The sequence below is a fragment of the Aquarana catesbeiana genome, linkage group LG12 (assembly GCF_042186555.1).
Source record: "Aquarana catesbeiana isolate 2022-GZ linkage group LG12, ASM4218655v1, whole genome shotgun sequence".
NCBI lineage: Eukaryota > Metazoa > Chordata > Amphibia > Anura > Ranidae > Aquarana > Aquarana catesbeiana.
Window position 1 is genome coordinate 242,796,210 of NC_133335.1, and position 26,648 is coordinate 242,822,857.

At 45.1% G+C, this 26,648-nt stretch overlaps 1 protein-coding gene across 1 annotated transcript in view; it reads left to right on the forward strand.

Moving 5' to 3' along the window:
- The window catches only part of LOC141113735 (ras-related protein Rab-40B), a 110,242-nt gene extending 95,941 nt beyond the window's left edge, over positions 1-14,301 (forward strand). The window contains exons 4-7 of the mRNA XM_073607020.1: positions 102-162; positions 6,070-6,147; positions 9,032-9,254; positions 13,100-14,301. Of these exons, the coding sequence (XP_073463121.1) occupies positions 102-162; positions 6,070-6,147; positions 9,032-9,254; positions 13,100-13,371 (634 nt within the window). The 3' untranslated portion in view covers positions 13,372-14,301. The remainder of the gene's footprint in view (positions 1-101; positions 163-6,069; positions 6,148-9,031; positions 9,255-13,099) is intronic.
- Positions 14,302-26,648: the final 12,347 nt, after the last annotated feature.

Below are 26,648 nucleotides of genomic sequence, written 5' to 3' on the forward strand. Positions count from 1 at the left end.
CATTGTTATCTCCATGGCCCTTTGTTTCTAGACTTCCATTCATGTTTTACTATTCTTTATAATGTTTAATTTCCTTTTTTTTTTCTTTTTTTTTCTTGTAGGGACACTTCAGGACAAGGAAGATTTTGCACTATTTTTCGTTCTTATTCCAGGGGAGCTCAGGTAAGGAGAAAACCTAAAACATGTACTAAATGGCCAATTGTTGTGGTCACCTGACCGTCACACCTCTATGAGCTTGTTGGACCTGACATTCCATAGCCATGGCCTTTTAATATGGAGTTGCCCCCTTTTATGGCTTTTGGGAAGACTTTCCAAAAGATTTTGGAGGATGTCTGTGAGGATTTCTGCCCATTTGTGAGGTCAGGTGCTGATGTTGGATTCTCTTCCAACACCTGACCTCACAAATGGGCAGAATCAGCATTGGAGTTCCAGTTCATCCGAAAGGTGTTCAGTAGGGTTGAGGTCAGGTACTGATGTTGAATGAGAAGACCGGGATCACCATTATCCTTTCAATTCATCCCAGAGGGGTTCAATAGGGTCAAGATCAGGTACTGATGTTGGACAGGAAGACCTAGATCACCATTGGCTTTTCAATTCATCCCAAAGGTGTCCAGTAGGGTGGAGGTCAAGTACTGATGTTGGAGGAGAAGACCTGGATCACCATCAACCTCCAATTCATCCCAAAGGTGTTCAGTGCAGTTGAAGTCCGATTATTGGTGTTGGAAGAGAAGACCTGGATAACCATTGGCCTTTCAATTCATCCCAAAGGTGTTCAATAGGGTTGAGGTCAGGTACTGATGTTGAATGAGAAGACCTGGATCACCATTAACCTTTCAATTCATCCCAGAGTGGTTCAATAGGGTCAAGGTCAGGTACTGATGTTGGACAAGAAAACCTAGATCACCATCAGCTTTATAATTCATCCCAAATGTGTTCAATAGGGTTGAGGTCAAGTACTGATGTTGGAGAAGGCCTGGCTCATCATCAATCTTCCAATTCATCCCAAAGGTGTTCAGTATGGTTAAAGTCAGGTACTGGTGTTGGCTAAGAAGCCCTGGATCACAATTTGTCTTTCAATTCATCCCAAAGGTGTTCAGTAGGGTTGAGGTTTGGTACTGAAGTTGGAGGAGAAGACCTGGTTCGCCATCAACCTTTCAACTCATCCCAAAGATGTTCAGTGGGGTTGAAGTCCGATAATTGATGTTGGAAAAGAAGACCTGGATAACCATTGGCCTTTCAATTCATCCCAAAGGTGTTCGGTGGGGTTGAAGTCTGATATTGATGGTGGAAGAGACTACCTGGATCACCACTGGCCTTTCAATTCATCCCAAAGGTGTTCGGTGGGGTTGAAGTCTGATATTGATGGTGGAAGAGACTACCTGGATCACCACTGGCCTTTCAATTCATCCCAAAGGTGTTTTATCAGGTCGATGTCAGGAGCCTGTGCAGGCCAGTCAAGTTCCTCCAACCCAAACTCGCTCAGCCATGTTTTTTATGGACCTTGCTTTGGGTACTGGTCCTAATCATTTGGTGGAGGGGGGATTATGGTGGGGGGTTGTTTTTCAGGGGTTAGGTTTGGCCCCTTAGTTCCAGTGAAGGGAACTCTTAAGGTGTCATCATACCAAGACATTTTGAACAATTTTATGCTCCCAACTTTGTGGGAACAGTTTGGGGACGGCCCCTTCCTGTTCCAACATGACTGCCCACCAGAGCACAAAGCAAGGTCCATAAAGACACGGATGAGTGAGTTTGGGGTGGGGGAACTTGACTGGCCTGCACAGAGTCCTGGCCTCAACCTGATAGAACACCTTTGGGATGAATTAGAGCGGAGACTGAGAGCCAGGCCTTCTAGTCCAACATCAGTGTCTGACCTCACAAATGCTCTTCTGGAAGAATGGTCAAACATTCCCATAGACACCCTCCTAAACCTTGTGGACGGCCTTCCCAGAAGAGTTGAAGCTGTTATAGCTGCAAAGGGGAGGGGCCAACTCAATATTGAACCCTACGGACTAAGACTGGGATGCCATTAAAGTTCATGTAAAGGCAGGCGTCCCAATACTTTTGGTAATATTGTGTGTGTGTGTGTGTGTGTATATATATATATATATATATATATATATATATATATATACACACACACACACAGTATATAAATATATATAATAATCTCTCTCATATTGTTGCTCTCTTATGCAATGATGGTTTATTTTTATTTTTTCTATTTATTTATTTATTTTTTTATTGGTTGAACTAGATGGGCTTTTTTTGCAACCTAACTATGTAACGATATGTAACTATGTATTACATACTTTATTACATTTGGGGTGTAATTAAAATGACATGGCTCTGCTACACATGTAATGTGATTACTGCATGTTGTGTGAGTTCCAGCAATGCATAGATAGAATTGATTATGAATTGAATTCCATAGGCGGTTTTAATGTGACGGCTGTTTTGTGCGGCTGTCTTCTGTGTTTCTGTCCCATTCACTTTACATGAAGGTAAAAAAAAACCTTCTATGTGCAGCCCCCCCCCACCCCCCCATCCCCCCATCCCCCAAATACTTGAGCCTGATCTCAATCCAGCGATGTTCACAAGAGCAGCAGCTCTCCCGGCTCTCTCCCTCCTCATTGGTTCAGAGACATCAGAGGAAGCCATTGGCTCCTGCTGCTGTCAATCACAGCCAGTGATGCGGGGGGCAGGGCTGAGCCTTGCTTTGTGTGTCCATGGACTCGGGATCGAGCACACACTAGTGCCCCTATAGCAAGCGGTTTGCTATGGGGGAGGAGCCAGGATCTCCAACAGGGGACCCCAGAAGAGGGGGATGGGGGCTGCTCTGTGCAAAACCATTACACAGAGGAGGTAAGTATGACATGTTTGTTATTTTTAGAAAAACAATCGACGTGTAGTAATGCACTGTAGGGCGTTGCTTTGGATTTTGGCAGCCCATTGAAGTCCGTGTTCCGGCACTGCAGGGGTGTGATTGGGGCCCCTACAGGTATAATCACAGATTTGGCCCCTCAGTGTTCTTAGCAGATCTGGACTCAGGAATTGGAAAGTCGGAACCATAACAGGTCCTCTTGCCGGCGCTCCGGAGGAGGGAAGAGTCGCCGTTCCTGTCGGCCTGCACGGGGCTGATAAGCTGCGGACAGGAGACACGCCGGTGATTTACGGCCTTTGTATAAACAATTTCCTTTCTCCAGTCCAACTCAATGGAGGAATTTGGCGTGGAAAGTTCTGAGTCACTCCAAAAACACATCTCACTGGAATTATCCGCCAGCCCAGGAACCAATCGCTCCAAGACGGCCGAGTACGAGAGCAAGAACCCGGCCTGGCCTCCAAGAATGGAGCGATCGCGTTACTCCGATCGTTTTCACTCGGTATGGGTAGAATTAGATGTTCAATTAAATCTACCTTTCCTTTGAAGCTCGATCTGCATTTGGATCGCACTTCAGAGGCGATTGACTGGAAGTGAGGAGGCAATGTGACGCCACCTCACCTCCTGATTTAACCCCTTTGTGCTGCCCACCGATCGATACACATCGGGTAGACATGTCCACAGCAAAGGTAAAGGGGAGGAGGTAAAAACGCCACTCAACTGCGCATTTCTCTTCTCACTGATCACCAATGTAAGGAACATTCTTCTCACTGATCACCAATGTAAGGAACATTCTTCTCACTGATCACCAATGTAAGGAGCATTCTTCTCACTGATCACCAATGTAAGGAACATTCTTCTCACTGATCACCAATGTAAGGAGCATTCTTCTCACTGATCACCAATGTAAGGAGCATTCTTCCCACTGATCACCAATGTAAGGAACATTCTTCCCACTGATCACCAATGTAAGGAACATTCTTCTCACTGATCACCAATGTAAGGAACATTCTTCTCACTGATCACCAATGTAAGGAACATTCTTCCCACTGATCACCAATGTAAGGAACATTCTTCTCACTGATCACCAATGTAAGGAACATTCTTCTCACTGATCACCAATGTAAGGAACATTCTTCTCACTGATCACCAATGTAAGGAACATTCTTCTCACTGATCACCAATGTAAGGAACATTCTTCCCACTGACCACCAATGTAAGGAACATTCTTCTCACTGATCACCAATGTAAGGAACATTCTTCTCACTGATCACCAATGTAAGGAACATTCTTCCCACTGATCACCAATGTAAGGAACATTCTTCTCACCGATCACCAATGTAAGGAACATTCTTCTCACTGATCACCAATGTAAGGAACATTCTTCTCACTGATCACCAATGTAAGGAACATTCTTCTCACTGATCACCAATGTAAGGAACATTCTTCCCACTGATCACCAATGTAAGGAACATTCTTCCCACTGATCACCAATGTAAGGAACATTCTTCTCACTGATCACCAATGTAAGGAACATTCTTCCCACTGATCACCAATGTAAGGAACATTCTTCTCACTGATCACCAATGTAAGGAACATTCTTCTCACTGATCACCAATGTAAGGAACATTCTTCTCACTGATCACCAATGTAAGGGACATTCTTCTCACTGATCACCAATGTAAGGGACATTCTTCTCACTGATCACCAATGTAAGGAACATTCTTCCCACTGATCACCAATGTAAGGAACATTCTTCTCACCGATCACCAATGTAAGGAACATTCTTCTCACTGATCACCAATGTAAGGAACATTCTTCCCACTGATCACCAATGTAAGGAACATTCTTCTCACTGATCACCAATGTAAGGGACATTCTTCTCACTGATCACCAATGTAAGGAACATTCTTCCCACTGATCACCAATGTAAGGAACATTCTTCTCACTGATCACCAATGTAAGGGACATTCTTCTCACTGATCACCAATGTAAGGAACATTCTTCTCACTGATCACCAATGTAAGGAACATTCTTCTCACTGATCACCAATGTAAGGAACATTCTTCTCACTGATCACCAATGTAAGGAACATTCTTCTCACTGATCACCAATGTAAGGAACATTCTTCTCACTGATCACCAATGTAAGGAACATTCTTCTCACTGATCACCAATGTAAGGAACATTCTTCTCACTGATCACCAATGTAAGGAACATTCTTCTCACTGATCACCAATGATTTCACAATACCTCCATCTGGGGGTCCTCTGGGGTGGGTGGGGGTCATTTCATGATAAGAGGGGGTCCTGGCGGGTCGGTATTGTGCCGTGTCGGGTTGCGGTGATAAGAGCTCTCAGGCACATTCCGGAGTGTCAGTGATTTCAGGGTTGTAGTTTTGAGGTTTACACATTGGATGTGACCCGAGTCCGCCCGGCCAGCCGTGCCTTCTGGCACATTTCTGCGGTTTGTTTTGGGATTGCGAAATCCTCCTCTGTAATCGCTTACATCTTTACAGCGACTCTGGATCGCTGTCAGTCCTCTTCACTTAAAGGGAACTTGTCACTGAGGAAAGACCCCTCCAACCCGCAGCAGTCAGATACGTCAAATGAATGCAATAATGAACCCTAAAAAGCCAACATTCATTATATTGAAGCTTACCAATTAGATGTGACGGCTGCATTAGTTTTCTTTTTTTAGGCTTCCTTTCCTTTATTTTCACCTGTCCAGCAGATGTCTTTAATACCACTATAATGATAAAAGTGTAGAAGATGTCACTGATACACAGGGCTCCACAAATCCCAGGCCACAGGTTGCCATTTCGACTAGACATTGCGTCCTGGCGCCTGGGCTTTTGTCAGCCCAATCACTGTTGGCACCAGGCACAGGTTTTACTTGGCAGATGGAAACATTCAGGTGGTTGAACTGCTGCCGGAATGCTTCCATGCACCCCGCGCACGCACCCACATATGAGAAGGGGTCTTGTCGTTGGGAAAAAAAAAAAAAACTGGCTCCCAACTTTTTTAGCTCCTGGATTCAAAGCAGATTTCTGGAGCTCTGGACTGATCAGGGGATGACGGGTCCTCTATGGGGTTGGATCGTTGTGTGTTCCTTCGATGTATACAGTGTGCAGTACTAGGAATATTTGATGGTGGCAGAAACAATAAATAACAATGAAATGTCTTCTTGCAGGGCGTGATTCTGGTTTATGACATCACCAACCGCTGGTCGTTCGATGGGATCGATCGGTGGATAAAGGAGATCGATGAGGTGAGTCATAAATGACCTGTTAGGAAGAACCTAAAGAAAGATCAAATTAGTTCCTGTGGGACACAGGCCTGTTCCTTCTCTGGGACCCTCAGTCAGATCCCCGGGGCTAGCGGGCCCCTCAGTCATATCCTGAGGGGTAGGTGGCCCCTCGGTCATATCCCGGGGGGTGGGGGGCCCCTCAGTCAGATCCCCGGGAATAGGGGGCCCCTCAGTCATATCCCGGGGGGTAGGGGGCCCCTCAGTCAGATCCCGGGGGTAGGGGGCCCCTCAGTCATATCCCGGGGGGTAGGGGCCCCTCAGTCATATCCCAGGGGGTAGGGGGCCCCTCAGTCAGATCCCTGGGGCTAGCGGGCCCCTCAGTCATATCCCAGGGGGTAGGGGGCCCCTCAGTCAGATCCCTGGGGCTAGCAGGCCCCTCAGTCATATCCCGAGGGGTAGGGGGCCCCTCAGTCATATCCCGGGGGGTAGGGGGCCCCTCAGTCATATCCCGGGGGGTAGAGGGCCCCTCAGTCATATCCCGGGGGGTAGGGGCCCCTCAGTCATATCACAGGGGGTAGGGGGCCCCTCAGTCAGATCCCTGGGGCTAGCGGGCCCCTCAGTCATATCCCGAGGGGTAGGGGGCCCCTCAGTCATATCCTGAGGGGTAGGGGGCCCCTCAGTCATATCCCGGGGGGTAGGGGGCCCCTCAGTCATATCCTGGGGGGTAGGGGGCCCCTCAGTCATATCCCGAGGGGTAGTAGGCCCCTCAGTTAGATCCCCGGAGGTAGGGGGCCCCTCAGTCATATCCCGGGGGATAGGGGCCCCTCAGTCAGATCTCGGGGCTAGCGGGCCCCTCAGTCAGATCCCCGGGGCTAGCGGGCCCCTCAGTCAGATCCCCGGGGCTAGCGGGCCCCTCAGTCAGATCCCCGGGGCTAGCGGGCCCCTCAGTCAGATCCCCGGGGCTAGCGGGCCCCTCAGTCAGATCCCTGGGGCTAGCGGGCCCCTCAGTCAGATCCCCGGGGCTAGCGGGCCCCTCAGTCAGATCCCTGGGGCTAGCGGGCCCCTCAGTCAGATCCTCGGGGCTAGCGGGCCCCTCAGTCAGATCCCTGGGGCTAGCGGGCCCCTCAGTCAGATCCCTGGGGCTAGCGGGCCCCTCAGTCAGATCCCTGGGGCTAGCGGGCCCCTCAGTCAGATCCCCGGGGCTAGCGGGCCCCTCCTGCCAGATTCCTGGGCTAGCGTTGAATGTTATTAGGCTGTTTCCCCCCCCCCCCCCCAGGTTGGCTGTTCTTCCTAACGAATTGGGGAAATACCACTTTATGGCCACTAGATGGCGCTGACAATCGCATTAAATAAACACATTATATTCACCATCGCCATCTAGTGGCCATTATGTGGTATCTCTCTAATTCTCTGATGGAATAACTTTCATTCTGGAGATAAAATAGCCTAATAACATTCCGCTTTTCCCTCTATGTGACACGCGGTTCTCACAGGAAGAATAACTGCAAAGATTTTATAAATATTAATTGGTCGCTAGAATTGGGTCTTATTATTTTGTTGTTCGGTTCACATATTCTGCGTGTCGGGAATCGCACCCTTTTCTGACGCGCACGGAAACGCTCCGCCCCCTCGAGCGGATGTATTTTGGTGTCGTTAATGGAATCCTCGCGCATCTGCTAACACGTGCGTTTTTTTGAGCACGTCAAAATGCACAGTGCTGCAAGATTTTGCCGCAGGGCCAGCGACTTCTCTTGCGTGTCTCTCGTATGTAGCGGCGTTTGATGCTCTGGAACGCAAGAAAACGCATAGAGTTGTGTGCACGTTTCTTCACACGCAGAAAGCGTGAACCCAGCCCTATAAAAAAACGACGTGTACACAAAGCGTGAATGTGGTCTAAGGCTCCATTCTCACTGGTGCGGCTTGTCATGCGACTTTGGACCCTTGCATCGCAGCCCATGTTTTCAAATGAGAACCGTTCAAATATCTGCGACTTAAAAAAAGGTTCCTGCACTAGTTTGATGCAGCTTTCATGCGACCTGGGCATCGTAGACTGCAGTGTAAACTTTAAAACAAATGGCACGAAAGTCGCATCCTAATGTTATCAATGCGCAGCTGTCAAAGATAAAGTCAACAGAGAAAGTAGCACCCATCCAAAGTCGCTCCGATGTTGCCTTAGGCTCCATTTACAACTTTTGCGGACTCTACGCTGACTTTGATGCAACTTTGGATGGTTGCAACTCAGATGCGACTTTGGCTTTGACCAGTGGAAATGGACAACTGTTCCATTGTATACCATTCAGGTGCGACTTTCATGCAACTTTTGAGGGTTAACATTGAAGTCTGTGGCCCTCAAGTTGCCTGAGCCCCGGTTCTCACCGCCGCGGCTTCAGTCGCGTGACTTCGGCACGACTTGCATGCGACTTCTTTAACAGATGTCAATGTAAGTCGTATCAAAGTCAGATCAATAGTAGTGCGGGAACCTTTTTCTAAGTTGGAGCGACTCAAGTCGCACTGATTTAGAATGATTCTATTGCACTGAATGGGGATGCGACTTCTGATGCAACTTGCTCCGAAGTCAGATCAGTGTAAATTGGGCCTGAAAGTCGGACCAAAGTAGCGCGTGAACTGCTTTGAAGTCGCTGCAACTTTAAATCGCATATTAATGAGTGGTTATCATTGAAAATCATAGGGTACGACTTGTCCTGCGACTTTGATGTCCAGAGTTGCATGACAAGTCGCACAAATGTGAATGAGCCTTAAAGTCGCATTGGAAAGTCGCAATGTAAAGTTGCAGTGTAAAATCTCAGTAGAAATTGCACGACTTTGGAGTTGCACACTGCAATAGATTCCGCTCTTCCAATTTTTCCTCTGCGACTAATAAGCATCTTTTATTGTCATCTCCCAGCATGCTCCGGGGGTGCCCAAGATCCTGGTGGGCAACCGGCTGCACTTGGCGTTCAAGCGTCAGGTGTCCACGGACCAGGCCCAGAATTACGCCGAACGCCTGGGGATGACGTTCTTCGAGGTCAGCCCGCTCTGCAACTTCAACATCACCGAGTCCTTCACCGAGCTGGCGCGGATCGTCCTAATGCGGCACGGGATGGACCGCCTCTGGAGGCCGAACAAGGGTGAGCGATCGTTCTGCGTCTTGTGTGTCTATCTATGGAACCGCCGCAGGTGATGGCGGCATATCCTCCATTCTTCAGGGCAAAGCCGGTATAATAGATCCTTCTGAGGTTCATATATCTCATATGGTGCTGTATACAGCCCTGACCTGTGACCCCTGACCTGTGACTTCTGACCCCTGACCTGTGACCCCTGACCCGTGACCTGTGACAGTCCTTATCCAGCCAGTATAGGATGTCAGTGGTGACTGCAACAGCTTTCTACTGCCACCTGCAGGTCAGATTATTAAATAGCATGACTTGAATTATGAGATCCCCATTTTATATCCCTGGAAGCGAACGTTCTGGAAATTCACTCCAAACTTTTTTATTTCTTACAGCTGGATCAAGAATCTGTATACCCCATTTACTAAAAATCTCAAATAGGATTTAACCCGGTGAACTCTCATATCTGTACACCTCTTGGGACGCAATTTGTTAAATCTGTTGATTTAACAAATTATTAAAAAAAAAAAAAAAAAAAAAAAAGTCTTCTGCTGATATTTGTCTTGCAAAAATTATTTTTTTTTTTTATACAATCTATAGACAGAAAATGCATAAAAGTTAAACAATTAAAAAAATGCACTTTGTTTCTATTGTATTCAGTGGTTAAAAAAAAAACATTTTACTCTAAAATCTCTCCAATTTAGAATGACACTAAAATTGTGATTCTAATATAAAAATATTTCCAAAAGTTTTTTTTTTAAATGCTGAATTATTGTGACACTATAAAGATCAACAAACAAAAGAAAACAGTTGTAAATAATTATGGTTAAAAAAATAGAAATACAAATAAAAATTGGCAGGAAAATATTAGTTAAAGGGGATATTTTTTTTTGGTGCTCATTAGGGGGGGGGGGGGGAGTTCACAAATGGTTAAATAGTAACAAATTTGCTTACATTTTTTTTATTTATTTTTTTCTTACTGTCTAATTACTTTAATTTATGCAATCCTTTTGATGTTGACTAAAACAGAGTAGATTCAAAAGTAACAATGTTACTTTGTATCTCTCAATTTCCTATCTGAACAATGTTTATAAAAAATGCTACTTTGTATCTCTATCTTCTATCTGATCAATTGTTATAAACAATGTTACTTTGTATCTCTCTATCTCCCATTTGAATAATGTTTATAAACAATGTTACTTTGTATCTCTCTATTTCCTGTCAGAACAATGTTTATAAACAATAATACTTTGTGTCTCCCACCGGGAGTCCCGATTACCAACGGCATATTGGAGAGCCGAATGAAGCGCGGATCAGCTTTTTTGGCTCCCAGCTATGGTAACGATGAAGCGTTACCTGACATCACTTTCTGGTTATCCGGATGTAATTGGCGCAATTTCAAAAAACAAAAGCATTTCGCACAACACAGGTCTTGGTGTTTTGAATGCTTTTAAGGGCAGAGGAGGGATCTGGGGTCTTAAAGACCCCAAAATGTCTCCATAAAGAGGACCTGTCATGTGCCTATTGCTGCCACAAAGGATGTTTATATTTCTTGTGACAGCAATAAAAGTGATTAAAAAAATAAATAATGAAAGCGACAGTGTAAAAATAAATAAAACATAAATAAAAAAAGTGTAAATATAAATAAAACTTTTAACCTGTAAAAATTTAAAGCCTCCTCACCTATTGAGAATTGTAAGTAATGTAGTTTGGCGTCATTCCACGAGCAAAAGTGTGACATGTTAGGTATCTATTTACTCAGCGTAAATCTTTTATACTTTACCAGAATTGGGTTATGTATTGTGTTTTTTTTTTTTTTTTTTGCATCAAAATTTTAAAGAGTATTTTTTCCCCCAAAAAATGCTGTGCAAATACCATGTGACGTAAAAAACAATGACAAAACCCACCAATTTATTCTTTAGGGCCTCTGCTTTAACCACTTCCGGACAGCCCGCCGTCGTTGTACGCAGATGGCTACCATAACCCCGGTATTTTCTTAAACGGCGGGCGGTCCACTTTAGGATAAAAGTGGTCTCTGTGGCAGATTTGCCACAAGATCACTTTTATCGGCGGCGGTAGAGGTGACTCTTTTTATTTATTTATTTATTTATTTATTTATTTATTGCATTTTAGTGTAAATATGAGATTTGAGGTCTTTTTGACCCCCCCAGATCTCACATTAAAGAGGACCTGTCATGCTTTTTTCTCCTACAAGGGATGGTTACATTCCTTGTAATAGGAATAAAAATTATCCCCAATTTTTTTTTTTTTTTTTTTTTTTTTAAAGGGACAGTGTAAAAATCAAAAAGAAATAAGAAAAAAAAAATTTAAAGCACCCTGTCCCGCCCGAGCTCACACGCAGAAGCGAACGCATATGTAAGCCACGCCCGCATATGTAAACGGTGTTCAAACCACACATGCGAGGTATTGCCACGATCGTCAGAGTGAGAGCAATAATCCTACAGACTTCCTCTGTAACTCTAAACTGGTAGCCTGTAGAAATTTTTAAACGTCGCCTATGGAGATTTTTAAGTGTCAAAGTTTGCCGCCATTCCACGAGCGCAATTTTGAAGCGTGACATGTTGGGTATCAATTTACTCGGCGTAACATTGTCTTTCACATTATATAAAAAAAAATTGGGCTTTACTGATTTGTTATTTTTTTAATTCAAGGAAAAATTGTTGCGCAAATACCATGTGACATAAAAAGTTGCAACGACCGCCAATTTATTCCCTAGTGCAAGGATATGCAATTAGTGGACCTCCAGCTGTTGCAGAACTACAAGTCCCATGAGGCATACCAAGACTCTGACAGCCACAAGCATGACACCCAGAGGCAGAGGCATGATGGGACCTGTAGTTTTGCAACAGCTGGAGGTCCGCTAATTGCCTATCCCTGGTCTAGCGTGTCTTCTAAAAAAACATATATAATGTTTGGGGATTTCGAGTAATTTTCTAGCAAAAAATACTAAAATTTAAACTACTTTAAATAATAATAATTTAAAATATCATTTAAACTCGGGGTGACATCATCTTCTATACATTACCAAAATTGGGTTATGTATTGTGTTTTGTTTTTTTTTTTTTTGCATTAAAGTTAAAAAAAAAATTGCTGTGCAAATACTGTGTGACAAAAAAATTGCAAAACCCACCAACTTATTCTCTAGGGCCTCTGCTTTAAAAAATATATATAATGTTTAGGGGGTTCTAAGAAATTTTCTAGCAAAAGAAATGTCGTTATTGCCTTCAAATGCAATAATAAAATACAAAATAATAAATAATAATTCTAAATAAAAAAAATAATAAAATTGAAATAAATAACAATTCTCACGTTAAAAAAAAAAAAAAAAACCCGTCCAGAAAAGTCCAAAAATAATTAACTGATTGTTACATAAGAAAAAGTGCCGGAAGAAGGCCTGGTCTTAAAGTGGTTCAACAAACTTTATTGAAATGTCACAAAGGGACATTTCATACAGTTGTATTCGCCACCGCGCGGTGCGAGGATATGGATTGCCTTGCACTGCATTGGGGGAAAAAAATATATGATCAGTCGCACTTCACCAAATCAGGTAGGTCCTTCCACTGTAGGTGATGGTAGATCTAATCTGATTAAACAATCAGATTGGTGGATTGTATACCCCCCCCCTTTTTTTTTTTTTTTTTTTTTATTGGAAAATAGTAAAAATGATTTGAAAGATTGTATAGTGTATGGTGACCCTAAAATCTGGTAAGCTGCACTATGTTGCATTTTTTGCTTTTGGGTTTCTATAAGCTTCATGTTCCTCTTGAATTGAATCCTTGTGATCTGATATTGACTCGTTTTGACGCTTTTTCGTTTTTTCGTATTTCTATCACCCCCAACAGTACTGAGCCTGCAAGACCTTTGCTGCCGAGCCATCGTCTCCTGCACCCCCGTCCACCTGGTGGACAAGCTCCCCCTCCCAGTTGCCTTACGAAGCCATCTGAAGTCCTTCTCCATGGCCAACGGACTGAACGCCAGAATGATGCACGGTCGCTCGTACTCGATCACCGCCAACAACCTGAACAAGAGGAACAGCCTGAAAAAAGCAAAGATCATCCGTCCTCCTCAGAGCCCCCCCAAAGACTGTACCAGGAACAGCTGTAAGATCTCCTAGAGGGAGGGGCCCCTGAGAACCCCCTCCCCCACACACTATGTGCTGAAGTTTGCCCCCCCCCCCCGGTCTCCATGGAGACGGACGCGCGTGCCACGGAGGTGACGCCCCCACGTCCCTCTTGTCCACTTTTTATGTACAGAAGTGAGAAGGCCGCGACTTTTTATGAATTTTGCTGCTTGTGAAGGAGATGCGTTTTTTTTTTTTTTTTTCGACCAAGACTTTTTTTTTGTCACTTTGCATGGCCCTCTCTGATCAATATTCTTCTCTTTTTGTTCGTTCGTGTGCTGAAAAGGGAACAACAAAAAAAACAAAAAACGTCCAGCGACCTGAGCTTGTCACTTTGTCAGTACTTGCGATGCAGTTTGCCGTGTGAATTGTGCTCCCTTTCTGGAAGGTAAGTCGGCTTCGCCCACGAATCGCGCCACGCACACAACAAAGATGGCCGACCCCAGCCGTATGAAATCTACAGCCACCCCCCCACCTCTTTATTGGACAGAATCCCCCCCCCCCCCCTCCCCCGGAGGATGTGGGATTTAAATTAAAAAAAAAAGAATTCCATGCACTTACAATGTGTCAGGTTTGTGTGAGAGAGTGAAGATTTGATACAATGTATTTTTTGTTTTTGTTTTGTTTTTTTTGTTGTTTTTTAATTGTTATTTAATACTTTTTTGGGATTCATCAGTGATTATATATGAATATATACAGATATGCTTCTATTTCTGTAAACTGAATATTTTGTACCAGACGTCACAAGAGAAGCCGCGTTGGAAGGAGAAACCAATTTGCCAAAGACGTGTTTGGAGAGTGACTGCGTTTTTTTCTTTGTTAATAATCTGTGAATAGAATGTGAATTGAAAAGATGTTTTATAAAGAGAGAAAAAAAAAACACTATTTAAAGAAAAAAAATAAAAATAAATGTTTGAACAGCGACCCGTGTGCCATTGTGTATGTTTGTATGTATTATTCTTTACCTGTATATTACAGGGCCTGGAAAAAGTATTCATACCCCTTGATTGCCACAACAAAATGTGCCCATCAGCATGCCCCTTATCACATGAATGTACCCACCGGAGTGCCCCTTATCACATGAATGTACCCACCGGAGTGCCCCTTATCACATGAATGTACCCACCGGAGTGCCCCTTATCACATGAATGTACCCACCGGAGTGCCCCTTATCACATGAATGTACCCACCAGAGTGCCCCATAACAAAATAAGGGGCATGCTGATGGGCACAATTTATGTTAAAGGGGGAACACTGATGGGCACATATGTTAAGAGGGCACTCTGGGCACACTTGATGTGATGGGGACACCTGATGTAAGGTGGCACTTTGTCAGGAATACCTGATATAAGGGGGTACTCTGGTGGTGACAACTGCTTTATGGGGGTAGTCTGATGGGGGCACCCAATGTAATGATCTACTCTGCTAGGGGCACCTGATGTAAGGGGGGAACACTATTGGGGGACATTTATAGAGTATTACCAGAGTGTGTGGAGGAAACTGTAAGAAAAGTGCGGCCTGCGCCAAGAAAAGGAAAGCAGACGCATACAATCATTCATGGTGCAGACTCGGACCTCGGCCATAAATTTTTTTTTAGAGACCAGACCTCCTTGAATTTTAATTCACTACCCCGGATCTAAATGATTCGAAGAAGGATTGGGGAGAAAGTTCTGTGGTCAGATGAGACCAAAATTCAGCTCTTTGGCATCAACTCGACTCGCCGTGTTTGGAGGAAGAAAAATGGTGACTATGACCCTAAGAACATCATCCCTACAGTCACACATCATCCCTACAGTCACATCATCCCTACAGTCACATCATCCCTACAGTCACATCATCCCTACAGTCACACACCATCCCTACAGTCACATCATCCCTACAGTCACACCCAATCCCTACAGTCACACACCATCCCTACAGTCACACATCATCCCTACAGTCACACCCAATCCCTACAGTCACACACCATCCCTACAGTCACACATCATCCCTACAGTCACACCCCATCCCTACAGTCACACATCATCCCTACAGTCACACATCATCCCTACAGTCACATCATCCCTACAGTCACACCATCCCTACAGTCACACACCATCCCTACAGTCACATCATCCCTACAGTCACACATCATCCCTACAGTCACACACCATCCCTACAGTCACATCATCCCTACAGTCACACCCAATCCCTACAGTCACACACCATCCCTACAGTCACACATCATCCCTACAGTCACACCCAATCCCTACAGTCACACACCATCCCTACAGTCACACATCATCCCTACAGTCACACATCATCCCTACAGTCACACCCCATCCCTACAGTCACACATCATCCCTACAGTCACACATCATCCCTACAGTCACATCATCCCTACAGTCACACCATCCCTACAGTCACACACCATCCCTACAGTCACATCATCCCTACAGTCACATCATCCCTACAGTCACACACCATCCCTACAGTCACATCATCCCTACAGTCACACCCAATCCCTACAGTCACACACCATCCCTACAGTCACACATCATCCCTACAGTCACACCCAATCCCTACAGTCACACACCATCCCTACAGTCACACATCATCCCTACAGTCACACCCCATCCCTACAGTCACACATCATCCCTACAGTCACACATCATCCCTACAGTCACATCATCCCTACAGTCACACCATCCCTACAGTCACACACCATCCCTACAGTCACATCATCCCTACAGTCACATCATCCCTACAGTCACACACCATCCCTACAGTCACATCATCCCTACAGTCACACCCAATCCCTACAGTCACACACCATCCCTACAGTCACACATCATCCCTACAGTCACACCCAATCCCTACAGTCACATCATCCCTACAGTCACACACCATCCCTACAGTCACACATCATCCCTACAGTCACACCCCATCCCTACAGTCACACATCATCCCTACAGTCACACATCATCCCTACAGTCACATCATCCCTACAGTCACACCATCCCTACAGTCACACACCATCCCTACAGTCACATCATCCCTACAGTCACACATCATCCCTACAGTCACACATCATCCCTACAGTCACATCATCCCTACAGTCACACCCAATCCCTACAGTCACACCATCCCTACAGTCACATCATCCCTACAGTCACACATCATCCCTACAGTCACATCATCCCTACAGTCACATCATCCCTACAGTCACACCATCCCTACAGTCACATCATCCCTACAGTCACACATCATCCCTACAGTCACATCATCCCTACAGTCACATCATCCCTACAGTCACATCATCCCTACAGTCACACCATCCCTACAGTCACACATCATCCCTACAGTCACACATCATCCCTACAGTCACACATCATCCCTACAGTCACATCATCCCTACAGTCACACCATCCCTACAGTCACATCATCCCTACAGTCACACATCATCCCTACAGTCACATCATCCCTACAGTCACACCATCCCTACAGTCACACATCATCCCTACAGTCACACCATCCCTACAGTCACATCATCCCTACAGTCACACATCATCCCTACAGTCACATCATCCCTACAGTCACATCATCCCTACAGTCACATCATCCCTACAGTCACACCATCCCTACAGTCACATCATCCCTACAGTCACACATCCCTACAGTCACATCATCCCTACAGTCACATCATCCCTACAGTCACACATCATCCCTACAGTCACACATCATCCCTACAGTCACATCATCCCTACAGTCACACCATCCCTACAGTCACACCCCATCCCTACAGTCACACCCCATCCCTACAGTCACACACCATCCCTACAGTCACACACCATCCCTACAGTCACACATCATCCCTACAGTCACACACCATCCCTACAGTCACACATCATCCCTACAGTCACACCCCATCCCTACAGTCACACATCATCCCTACAGTCACACATCATCCCTACAGTCACATCATCCCTACAGTCACACCATCTCTACAGTCACATCATCCCTACAGTCACATCATCCCTACAGTCACATCATCCCTACAGTCACACATCATCCCTACAGTCACACATCATCCCTACAGTCACACATCATCCCTACAGTCACATCATCCCTACAGTCACATCATCCCTACAGTCACACATCATCCCTACAGTCACACATCATCCCTACAGTCACACATCATCCCTACAGTCACACATCATCCCTACAGTCACACCCCATCCCTACAGTCACACATCATCCCTACAGTCACACATCATCCCTACAGTCACACCCCATCCCTACAGTCACACATCATCCCTACAGTCACACACCATCCCTACAGTCACACCCCATCCCTACAGTCACACATCATCCCTACAGTCACACATCATCCCTACAGTCACACATCATCCCTACAGTCACATCATCCCTACAGTCACACATCATCCCTACAGTCACATCATCCCTACAGTCACACCATCCCTACAGTCACACATCATCCCTACAGTCACACCATCCCTACAGTCACATCATCCCTACAGTCACACATCATCCCTACAGTCACATCATCCCTACAGTCACATCATCCCTACAGTCACATCATCCCTACAGTCACACCATCCCTACAGTCACATCATCCCTACAGTCACACATCCCTACAGTCACATCATCCCTACAGTCACATCATCCCTACAGTCACACATCATCCCTACAGTCACACATCATCCCTACAGTCACATCATCCCTACAGTCACACCATCCCTACAGTCACACCCCATCCCTACAGTCACACCCCATCCCTACAGTCACACACCATCCCTACAGTCACACACCATCCCTACAGTCACACATCATCCCTACAGTCACACACCATCCCTACAGTCACACATCATCCCTACAGTCACACCCCATCCCTACAGTCACACATCATCCCTACAGTCACACATCATCCCTACAGTCACATCATCCCTACAGTCACACCATCTCTACAGTCACATCATCCCTACAGTCACATCATCCCTACAGTCACATCATCCCTACAGTCACATCATCCCTACAGTCACATCATCCCTACAGTCACACATCATCCCTACAGTCACACATCATCCCTACAGTCACACATCATCCCTACAGTCACATCATCCCTACAGTCACACATCATCCCTACAGTCACACATCATCCCTACAGTCACACATCATCCCTACAGTCACACATCATCCCTACAGTCACACCCCATCCCTACAGTCACACATCATCCCTACAGTCACACATCATCCCTACAGTCACACCCCATCCCTACAGTCACACATCATCCCTAAAGTCACATCATCCCTACAGTCACACCATCCCTACAGTCACACCCCATCCCTACAGTCACACCCCATCCCTACAGTCACACACCATCCCTACAGTCACACACCATCCCTACAGTCACACATCATCCCTACAGTCACACACCATCCCTACAGTCACACATCATCCCTACAGTCACACCCCATCCCTACAGTCACACATCATCCCTACAGTCACACATCATCCCTACAGTCACATCATCCCTACAGTCACACCATCCCTACAGTCACATCATCCCTACAGTCACATCATCCCTGCAGTCACACATCATCCCTACAGTCACACATCATCCCTACAGTCACATCATCCCTACAGTCACATCATCCCTACAGTCACATCATCCCTACAGTCACACATCATCCCTACAGTCACACATCATCCCTACAGTCACACATCATCCCTACAGTCACACCCCATCCCTACAGTCACACATCATCCCTACAGTCACACACCATCCCTACAGTCACACCATCCCTAAAGTCACATCATCCCTACAGTCACACCATCCCTACAGTCACACACCATCCCTACAGTCACACCCCATCCCTACAGTCACACACCATCCCTACAGTCACACATCATCCCTACAGTCACACATCATCCCTACAGTCACACATCATCCCTACAGTCACACATCATCCCTACAGTCACACATCATCCCTACAGTCACACCCCATCCCTACAGTCACACATCATCCCTACAGTCACACATCATCCCTACAGTCACACCATCCCTACAGTCACACACCATCCCTACAGTCACACATCATCCCTACAGTCACACATCATCCCTACAGTCACATCATCCCTACAGTCACACATCATCCCTACAGTCACACACGGAGGTGGAAACATGATGATTTGGGGCTGTTTCTCTGATAAAGGTTCAGGCCGACTTTGCCGCATTGAGGGTCCAATGGACGGGGCCATGTATTGTAAAATATTGGATGAGAACCTTCTTCCCTCATCCAGAACACTGAAGATGGGTCATGGATGGGTCTTCCAGCATGACAATGACCCAAAACATACCACCAAGACAAGGAGTGGCTCAAGAAGAAGCAAATTAAGGTCATGGAGTGGCCTATCCAGTCTCCAGACCTTAATCCTATAGAAAATTTATGGAGGAGCTGAAACTTCGAGTTGCCAAGAAACCTTCAGGATTTAGAGAAGATCTGTAAAGAAGACAAAATCCCTCCTGAGATGTGTGGAAACTGATCACCACCTACAAGAAACGTCTGACCTCTGTGATCACCAACAAGGGTTTCTCCACCAACTACTAAGTCATGTTTTATGAAGGGGATCAAATACTTATTTTACTCACTGAACTGCAACTCCATTTATAACATTTGTATTGTGTGATTTTTCTGGATTTTTGGTTGATATTCTGTTTCTATCATATAAAATACACCTCTGATAAATATTATAGATTCTTCATTTCTTTGTAAGTGGGCAAATTATTTTCCCCACTATAAGTTTTTACAACCAAACCATTATTGGGGAGTTTTCAAGTACTGCAGTGACAAGCCGCACATGTAAACAAGATTTCATTAAAAAAAAATATATATATCAATTTATTTTTACATTTTTAAAATGGTAAAAATCACAAAAATGATGCCCCTTTGAAGCTCAGGGCAATAATGAATGAACAATCCAAGACTTGGGGATGGATTTAAAATAAATTTGCATAGCTGTTCATCTCTGTAAATGTGTTCTATGCAAATGGAGAAAAATCAAATGTTTTCAGGCTATATTCTCTGCATATCGAATGTTATTCAATGAAGAAAAAAAAAAAAAAAAAAAAAGCTGTGAATGGGTAAAATATCGCATTATGGCCATTAGATGGTGTTGAGTAATATAGGAAAAAAGGTATGATCCTCAGCTCCATCTAGTGGCCATAATGTGGTATTTTCTTCATTAATGCTGTTTGTTTATTTTTTCAATAAATAACATTTGATCTGCAGAGAATATATCTTGAGAACATTGAATTTGGGAGGTATCCAATACTGGCAGAACTGATGAATGCCTATTGGGTATTCTAGAAATTATATCATATTAACCCAACGACCATGATACCGGCATATCAAATGTTATTCAATTAAAAAAAAAATGTTGTGAATTTGGAAAATACCACATTATGGCCCTTTTTAAATGTTCTAATCCTCCAAAGGTGTAATTTAATTTGCATTCATAAATAAAATCTTCTCAGGAATTATATAGTGGCAACCGTATTTAGGTATAGCTATCGATGGGACTTATAGTTACTTTAATGGTATAGAATTTTAGACTGTTATTATTATTATACACAATTTATATAGCGCCAACAGTTTACGCAGCACTTTACAATGTAGAGGGGGAACAGCACAATTACAGTACAATACAGAAGGTACAGGAGGGCCCGGCTCATAGAGCTTACATTCTAAAGGGAGGGGGAGGTGGTACAAAAGTTAATAGATGCGGAGAATGATTTGATGGGGTTGTTAGGTGGGTGTGGGATAGGCTATCCAATAGTTGTTCATCAGTTCTGGAAATCTTAGACCCTCTCCAAAAATCGAATGTTCCCAAGCTATATTCTCTGCAGATCTAATGGGTTTTATTGAGAAAAAAACGAAACTGCATAAATTGAGAAGATACTGCATTATGACCACTAGATGGAGCTGAAGATCATACTTCTTTTCCATAACAATCAGCGCCATCTAATGGCCACAGTGTGGTATCTGCGAGAATATACCCTGAGAACATCTGATTTTTCCTCTTTCGCACAGAGCGAATTAACATGCACTTATGATGAACGGCTGTGCAATTTTATTTATTTATTTATTTTTTTTTACAATTACGCACAAATCTAAGGTGGCTCATTCACTTGCCCTGAGCTTGGAAGGGGCATTGTTTTTTTTTAATTATTATTATTTAAAAATGTAAAATGGTGATTTTTAAACGTAAAAATAAAATTGATACTTTTTTTGGTGATTTTTAAATGTAAAAATAAAACTGATACTGTTTTTTTTTGGTGATTTTACATTTAAAAATAAAATTGATACTTTTTTGGTGATTTTAAATGCAAAAATAAAATTTATACTTTTTTTTGGTGATTTTAAATGTAAAAATAAAACTGATACTTTTTTTTGGTGATTTTAAATGTAAAAATAAAATTTATACTTTTTTTTGGTGATTTTAAATGTAAAAATAAAATTGATACTTTTTTTTGGTGATTTTAAATGCAAAAATAAAATTGATACTTTTTTTGGTGATTTTAAATGTAAAAATAAAATTGATATTTTTTTGGGTGATTTTAAATGTAAAAATAAAATTAATTTAATTTTTTTTTTTTTTTTAAAGAAATCATGTGTATCCATGTTTCTTCCACCATTTCTTAATTATCCTGGTCCTTTGTTTATTTCTTTTTCTTTTTGACTGAGCCCCCTGCTGGACAAGCTATTATGATGCAGTTTATCACAGTCCGTGTTACTTCCGCTCTTTTTTTTTTTTTTATTTTGCCCCCCCCCCCCAGCTGCACAAGCCATTGTGATCTGGTTAATTGCAGGGCCGCTCGGTCACAGGACCCCTTTTATTGTGCAGATCTGTTGGGTTTTCTTTGCTCGCAGCTGTTGCCATGGAAATTTCCAGGATGCTGCCGCCTTCCCGCTCGTCAGCCACATTCCTGCGTGCGTGGGAAACAGTTGCTGCATGAACGTCAGGCGGTCCTGGATGTCACACTGCCGGGGCTCGCTGACGGCGATAATTCCACTTCTAATCATCTAATGGAACTTTCCGGCCTCAATCACCTGCCATCCAGAGATGGTGCGACTATACAGCTTGTATAACAGTGTAAATTTGCTGTCCCCTCAAAATAACTCAACACACAGCCATTAATGTCTAAACCGCTGGCAACAAAAGTCAGTACACCCCTAAGTGAAAATCTCCAAATTGGGCCCAATTAGCCATTTTCCCTCCCCGGTGTCATGTGACTCGTTAGTGTTACAAGGTCTCAGGTGTGAATGGGGAGCAGGTGTGTTAAATTTGGTGTTATCGCTCTCACTCTCTCATACTGGTCACTGGAAGTACAACATGGCACCTCATGGCAAAGAACTCTCTGAGGATCTGAAAAAAAGAATTGTTGCTCTACATAAAGATGGCCTAGGATATAAGAAGATTGCCAAGACTAGGGATGAGCCGAACACCCCCCGGTTCGGTTCGCACCAGAACCCGCGAACGGACCGAAAGTTCGCACGAACGTTAGAACCCCATTGACGTCTATGGGACTCGAACGTTCGAAATCAAAAGTGCTCATTTTAAAGGCTAATTTGCATGGTATTGTCCTAAAAAGGGTTTGGGGACCCGGGTCCTACCCCAGGGGACATGTATCAATGCAAAAAAAACTTTTAAAAACGGCCGTTTTTTCGGGAGCAGTGATTTTAATGATGCTTAAAGTAAAAAAAAAAAAGTGAAATATTCCTTTAAATATCGTACCTGGGGGGTGTCTATAGTATGCCTGTAAAGTGACGCGTGTTTCCCATGTTTAGAACAGTCCCTGCACCAAATGTCATTTTTAAAGGAAAAAATCTCATTTAAAACTGCTTGCGGGTTTAATGTCATGTCGGGTCATGGCAATATGGATGAAAATCAGTGAGACAAACGGCATGGGTACCCCCCAGTCCATTACCAGTCCCTTTGGGTCTTGTATGGATATTAAGGGGAACCCCGCACCCAAATTAAAATAAGGAAAGGTGTGGGGCCACCAGGCCCTATATACTCTGAACAGCAGTATACAGGCGGTGCAAACAAGACAGGGACTGTAGGTTTGTTGTTAAGTAGAATCTGTTTGTAATTTTGAACATTTTTAACGTGTTTAGCTCCAGCCAAAAAATCTTTTCTAAGCTTTTTGGAAAACATAGGGAAGGGTTATCACCCCTGTGACATTTGTTTTGCTGTCTTTCCTCCTCTTCAGAAGATTTCACCTCACTTTTTTGTCCCAATGAAAAATGTTTTTTGAAAATTTGGGTTTTTTTGTGGAACAAGGATTGGAAAGCATCAGTGGAAAGGAGAAATTGTTTTCCCATATTAACTCTTACAGGAGAGAATTTCCCTTCCTAGGGGTAGATTTCATCTCACTTCCTGTTGTCTCCTTCCGTTTGCAAGTAGGAGTCGTTTGTAAGTTAGATGTTTGAAAGTAGGGTCCTGCCCTATATACTCAGCAGAAATTTGGGCCTTAGGTGTTGCTGTGGCCACAACACTGTAAGCCCTCACAGGGCCCTGCTGTGAAATATTAGATCAAGAATTGTAATTACATGCCCCTGTTGAACAGGAGCTGAAAAATTAGGCCTTAGGCACTGGTGCTGGTGCCACAACACTGCAACCCCTCACAGACACTCTAGTTGGAACGCAGGAACGAGCCCTGCTGCAAATTATTGCTTCAAAAATTGTAATTACACGCCCCTGTTAGACAGGGGCAGAAAAATTGGGCCTTAGGCACTGGTGCTGGTGCCACAACACTGCAACCCCTCACAGACACTCTAGTTGGAACGCAGGAACGAGCCCTGCTGCAAATTATTGCTTCAAAAATTGTAATTACACGCCCCTGTTAGACAGGGGCAGAAAAATTGGGCCTTAGGCACTGGTGCTGGTGCCACAACACTGCAACCCCTCACAGACACTCTAGTTGGAACGCAGGAACGAGCCCTGCTGCAAAGTATTGCATCAAAAATTGTAATTACACGCCCCTGTTAGACAGGGGCAGAAAAATTGGGCCTTAGGCACTGGTGCTGGTGCCACAACACTGCAACAAGCTATCAGCGTGATGATTGAGGAGGAAGAGGATAATTACTCAGGGATAGTCACTCAGCATCAGCATAGGCAGTCTTTGAAGGGATCTGAGATTTCAAAAAAAATTATTCGGTTACATCAGCATCAGGTGCTTGGTAGCTGGTGGTGATCCAAGACTCATTCATTTTTATGAAGGTCAGCCGATCGACCGAGTCGGTGGACAGACGCACCCTGTGATCGGTTACCACGCCTCCAGCAGCACTGAATGTGCGTTCCGAAAGAACGCTGGATGCAGGACAGGCCAGTAGCTCAATTGCATACTGTGCAAGCTCTGGCCAGTGATCCATCCTCAAGACCCAGTAACCCAGAGGATTTTCGGTGGGAAAGGTGTCCAAGTCTGATCTTGCCCCTAGGTATTCCTGCACCATGTAAAACAGACGCTGGCGATGGTTGCTGGAACCGATCATACCTTGGGGCTGCGGACCAAAAAATTGTCTGAACGCATCGGTCAGACGGCCACCTTCTCCACCGCTCCTTCTTTGACTGACCGAAGCCTCAGCAACACGTTGTCCAGAAACAGGAGTTTGTAACCTCCCAGTCTCTGGGAACGCGTTGCACAGACCTTTCTGCAAGGCCTCCCGAAGATGTTTCATCCTCTGCTCCCTCTGCGATGGCAAGATAAGGTCCGCAACCTTACCCTTGTAACGTGGATCAAGGAGGGTTGCCAGCCAGTATTGGTCCTTCTCCTTGATACCACGAATACGAGGATCCTTACGCAGGCTTTGCAGGATCAGGGAGGCCATGCAGCGTAGGTTTGCTGAGGCATTCGGTCCGGAGTCCTCTGGGTCACTAAGAACGACATGGTCCGCAGCCACCTCCTCCCAGCCACGTACAAGTCCATGTGTTTCTTGGGACTGATCCCTTAAAGACTGCTGCTGATGCTGAGTGCCAGGCTCCACCTCCATACTGACACAATCTTCCTCCTCCTCCTCTTCCTCCTCGTCCTCTTCCTGTGTGATCGGCGGGCACGCAGGAACACTGTCTGGATAAAGGGGGCCTTGAGAGCTAAGGAAGTCCTCCTCTTCCTGCCTCTGTTCTGCCTCAAGTGCCCTGTCCATTATTCCACGCAGCGTGTGCTCCAACAGGTGGACAAGGGGGACAGTGTCACTGATGCATGCACTGTCACTGCTCACCATCCTCGTGGCCTCCTCGAATGGTGACAGGACAGTGCATGCATCCCTGATCATGGCCCACTGGCGTGGGGAAAAAAAACCAAGCTCCCCTGACCCTGTCCTGGTGCCATAGTCGCACAGGTACTCATTTATGGCCCTCTGCTGCGTGTGCAGCCGCTGCAGCATGGCCAACGTTGAGTTCCACCTGGTGGGCATGTCACAGATTAGGCGGTTCTTGGGCAGGTTAAACTCCTTTTGGAGGTCCGTCAGCCGAGCACTGGCATTATATGACCGGCGGAAATGCACACAGACTTTCCTGGCCTGCCTCAGGACATCCTGTAAGCCCGGGTACCTGCCCAAGAACCGCTGCACCACCAAGTTAAGGACGTGAGCCAAACAGGGCACATGGGTCATTTGTCCCTGTCGGAGGGCAGAGAGGAGGTTGGTGCCATTGTCGCAAACCACCATTCCTGCCTTAAGTTGGCGTGGCGTCAACCACCTCTGAACCTGCCCCTGCAGAGCTGACAGAACCTCTGCCCCAGTGTGGCTCCTGTCCCCCAAGCACACCAGCTCAAGCACCGCATGGCATCTTTTGGCCTGCGTACTTGCGTAGCCCCTTGAACGCCTACGGAGCACCGCTGGTTCCGAGGAAGAGGCCATGGAGGAAGAAGAAGAGGAGGGGGTGGAGGAGAGAGGTGTGTCACAATCAGCATTTTGGAGGCGTGGTGGCGGAACAACCTCCAACACTACTGCACCTTGTCCTGCATCCTTCCCAGCTGCCAGCAGAGTCACCCAATGCGCCGTGAAACTTAGGTAACGTCCCTGTCCATGCCTGCTGGACCATGAGTCAGCGGTAATATGCACCTTACCGCTGACCGCCCTGTCCAGCGAGGCATGGACATTGCCTTCCACATGCCGGTAGAGAGCCGGAATCGCCTTCCGTGAGAAAAAGTGGCGTTTGGGTACCTGCCACTGAGGAACCGCACATTCCACAAACTCACGGAAGG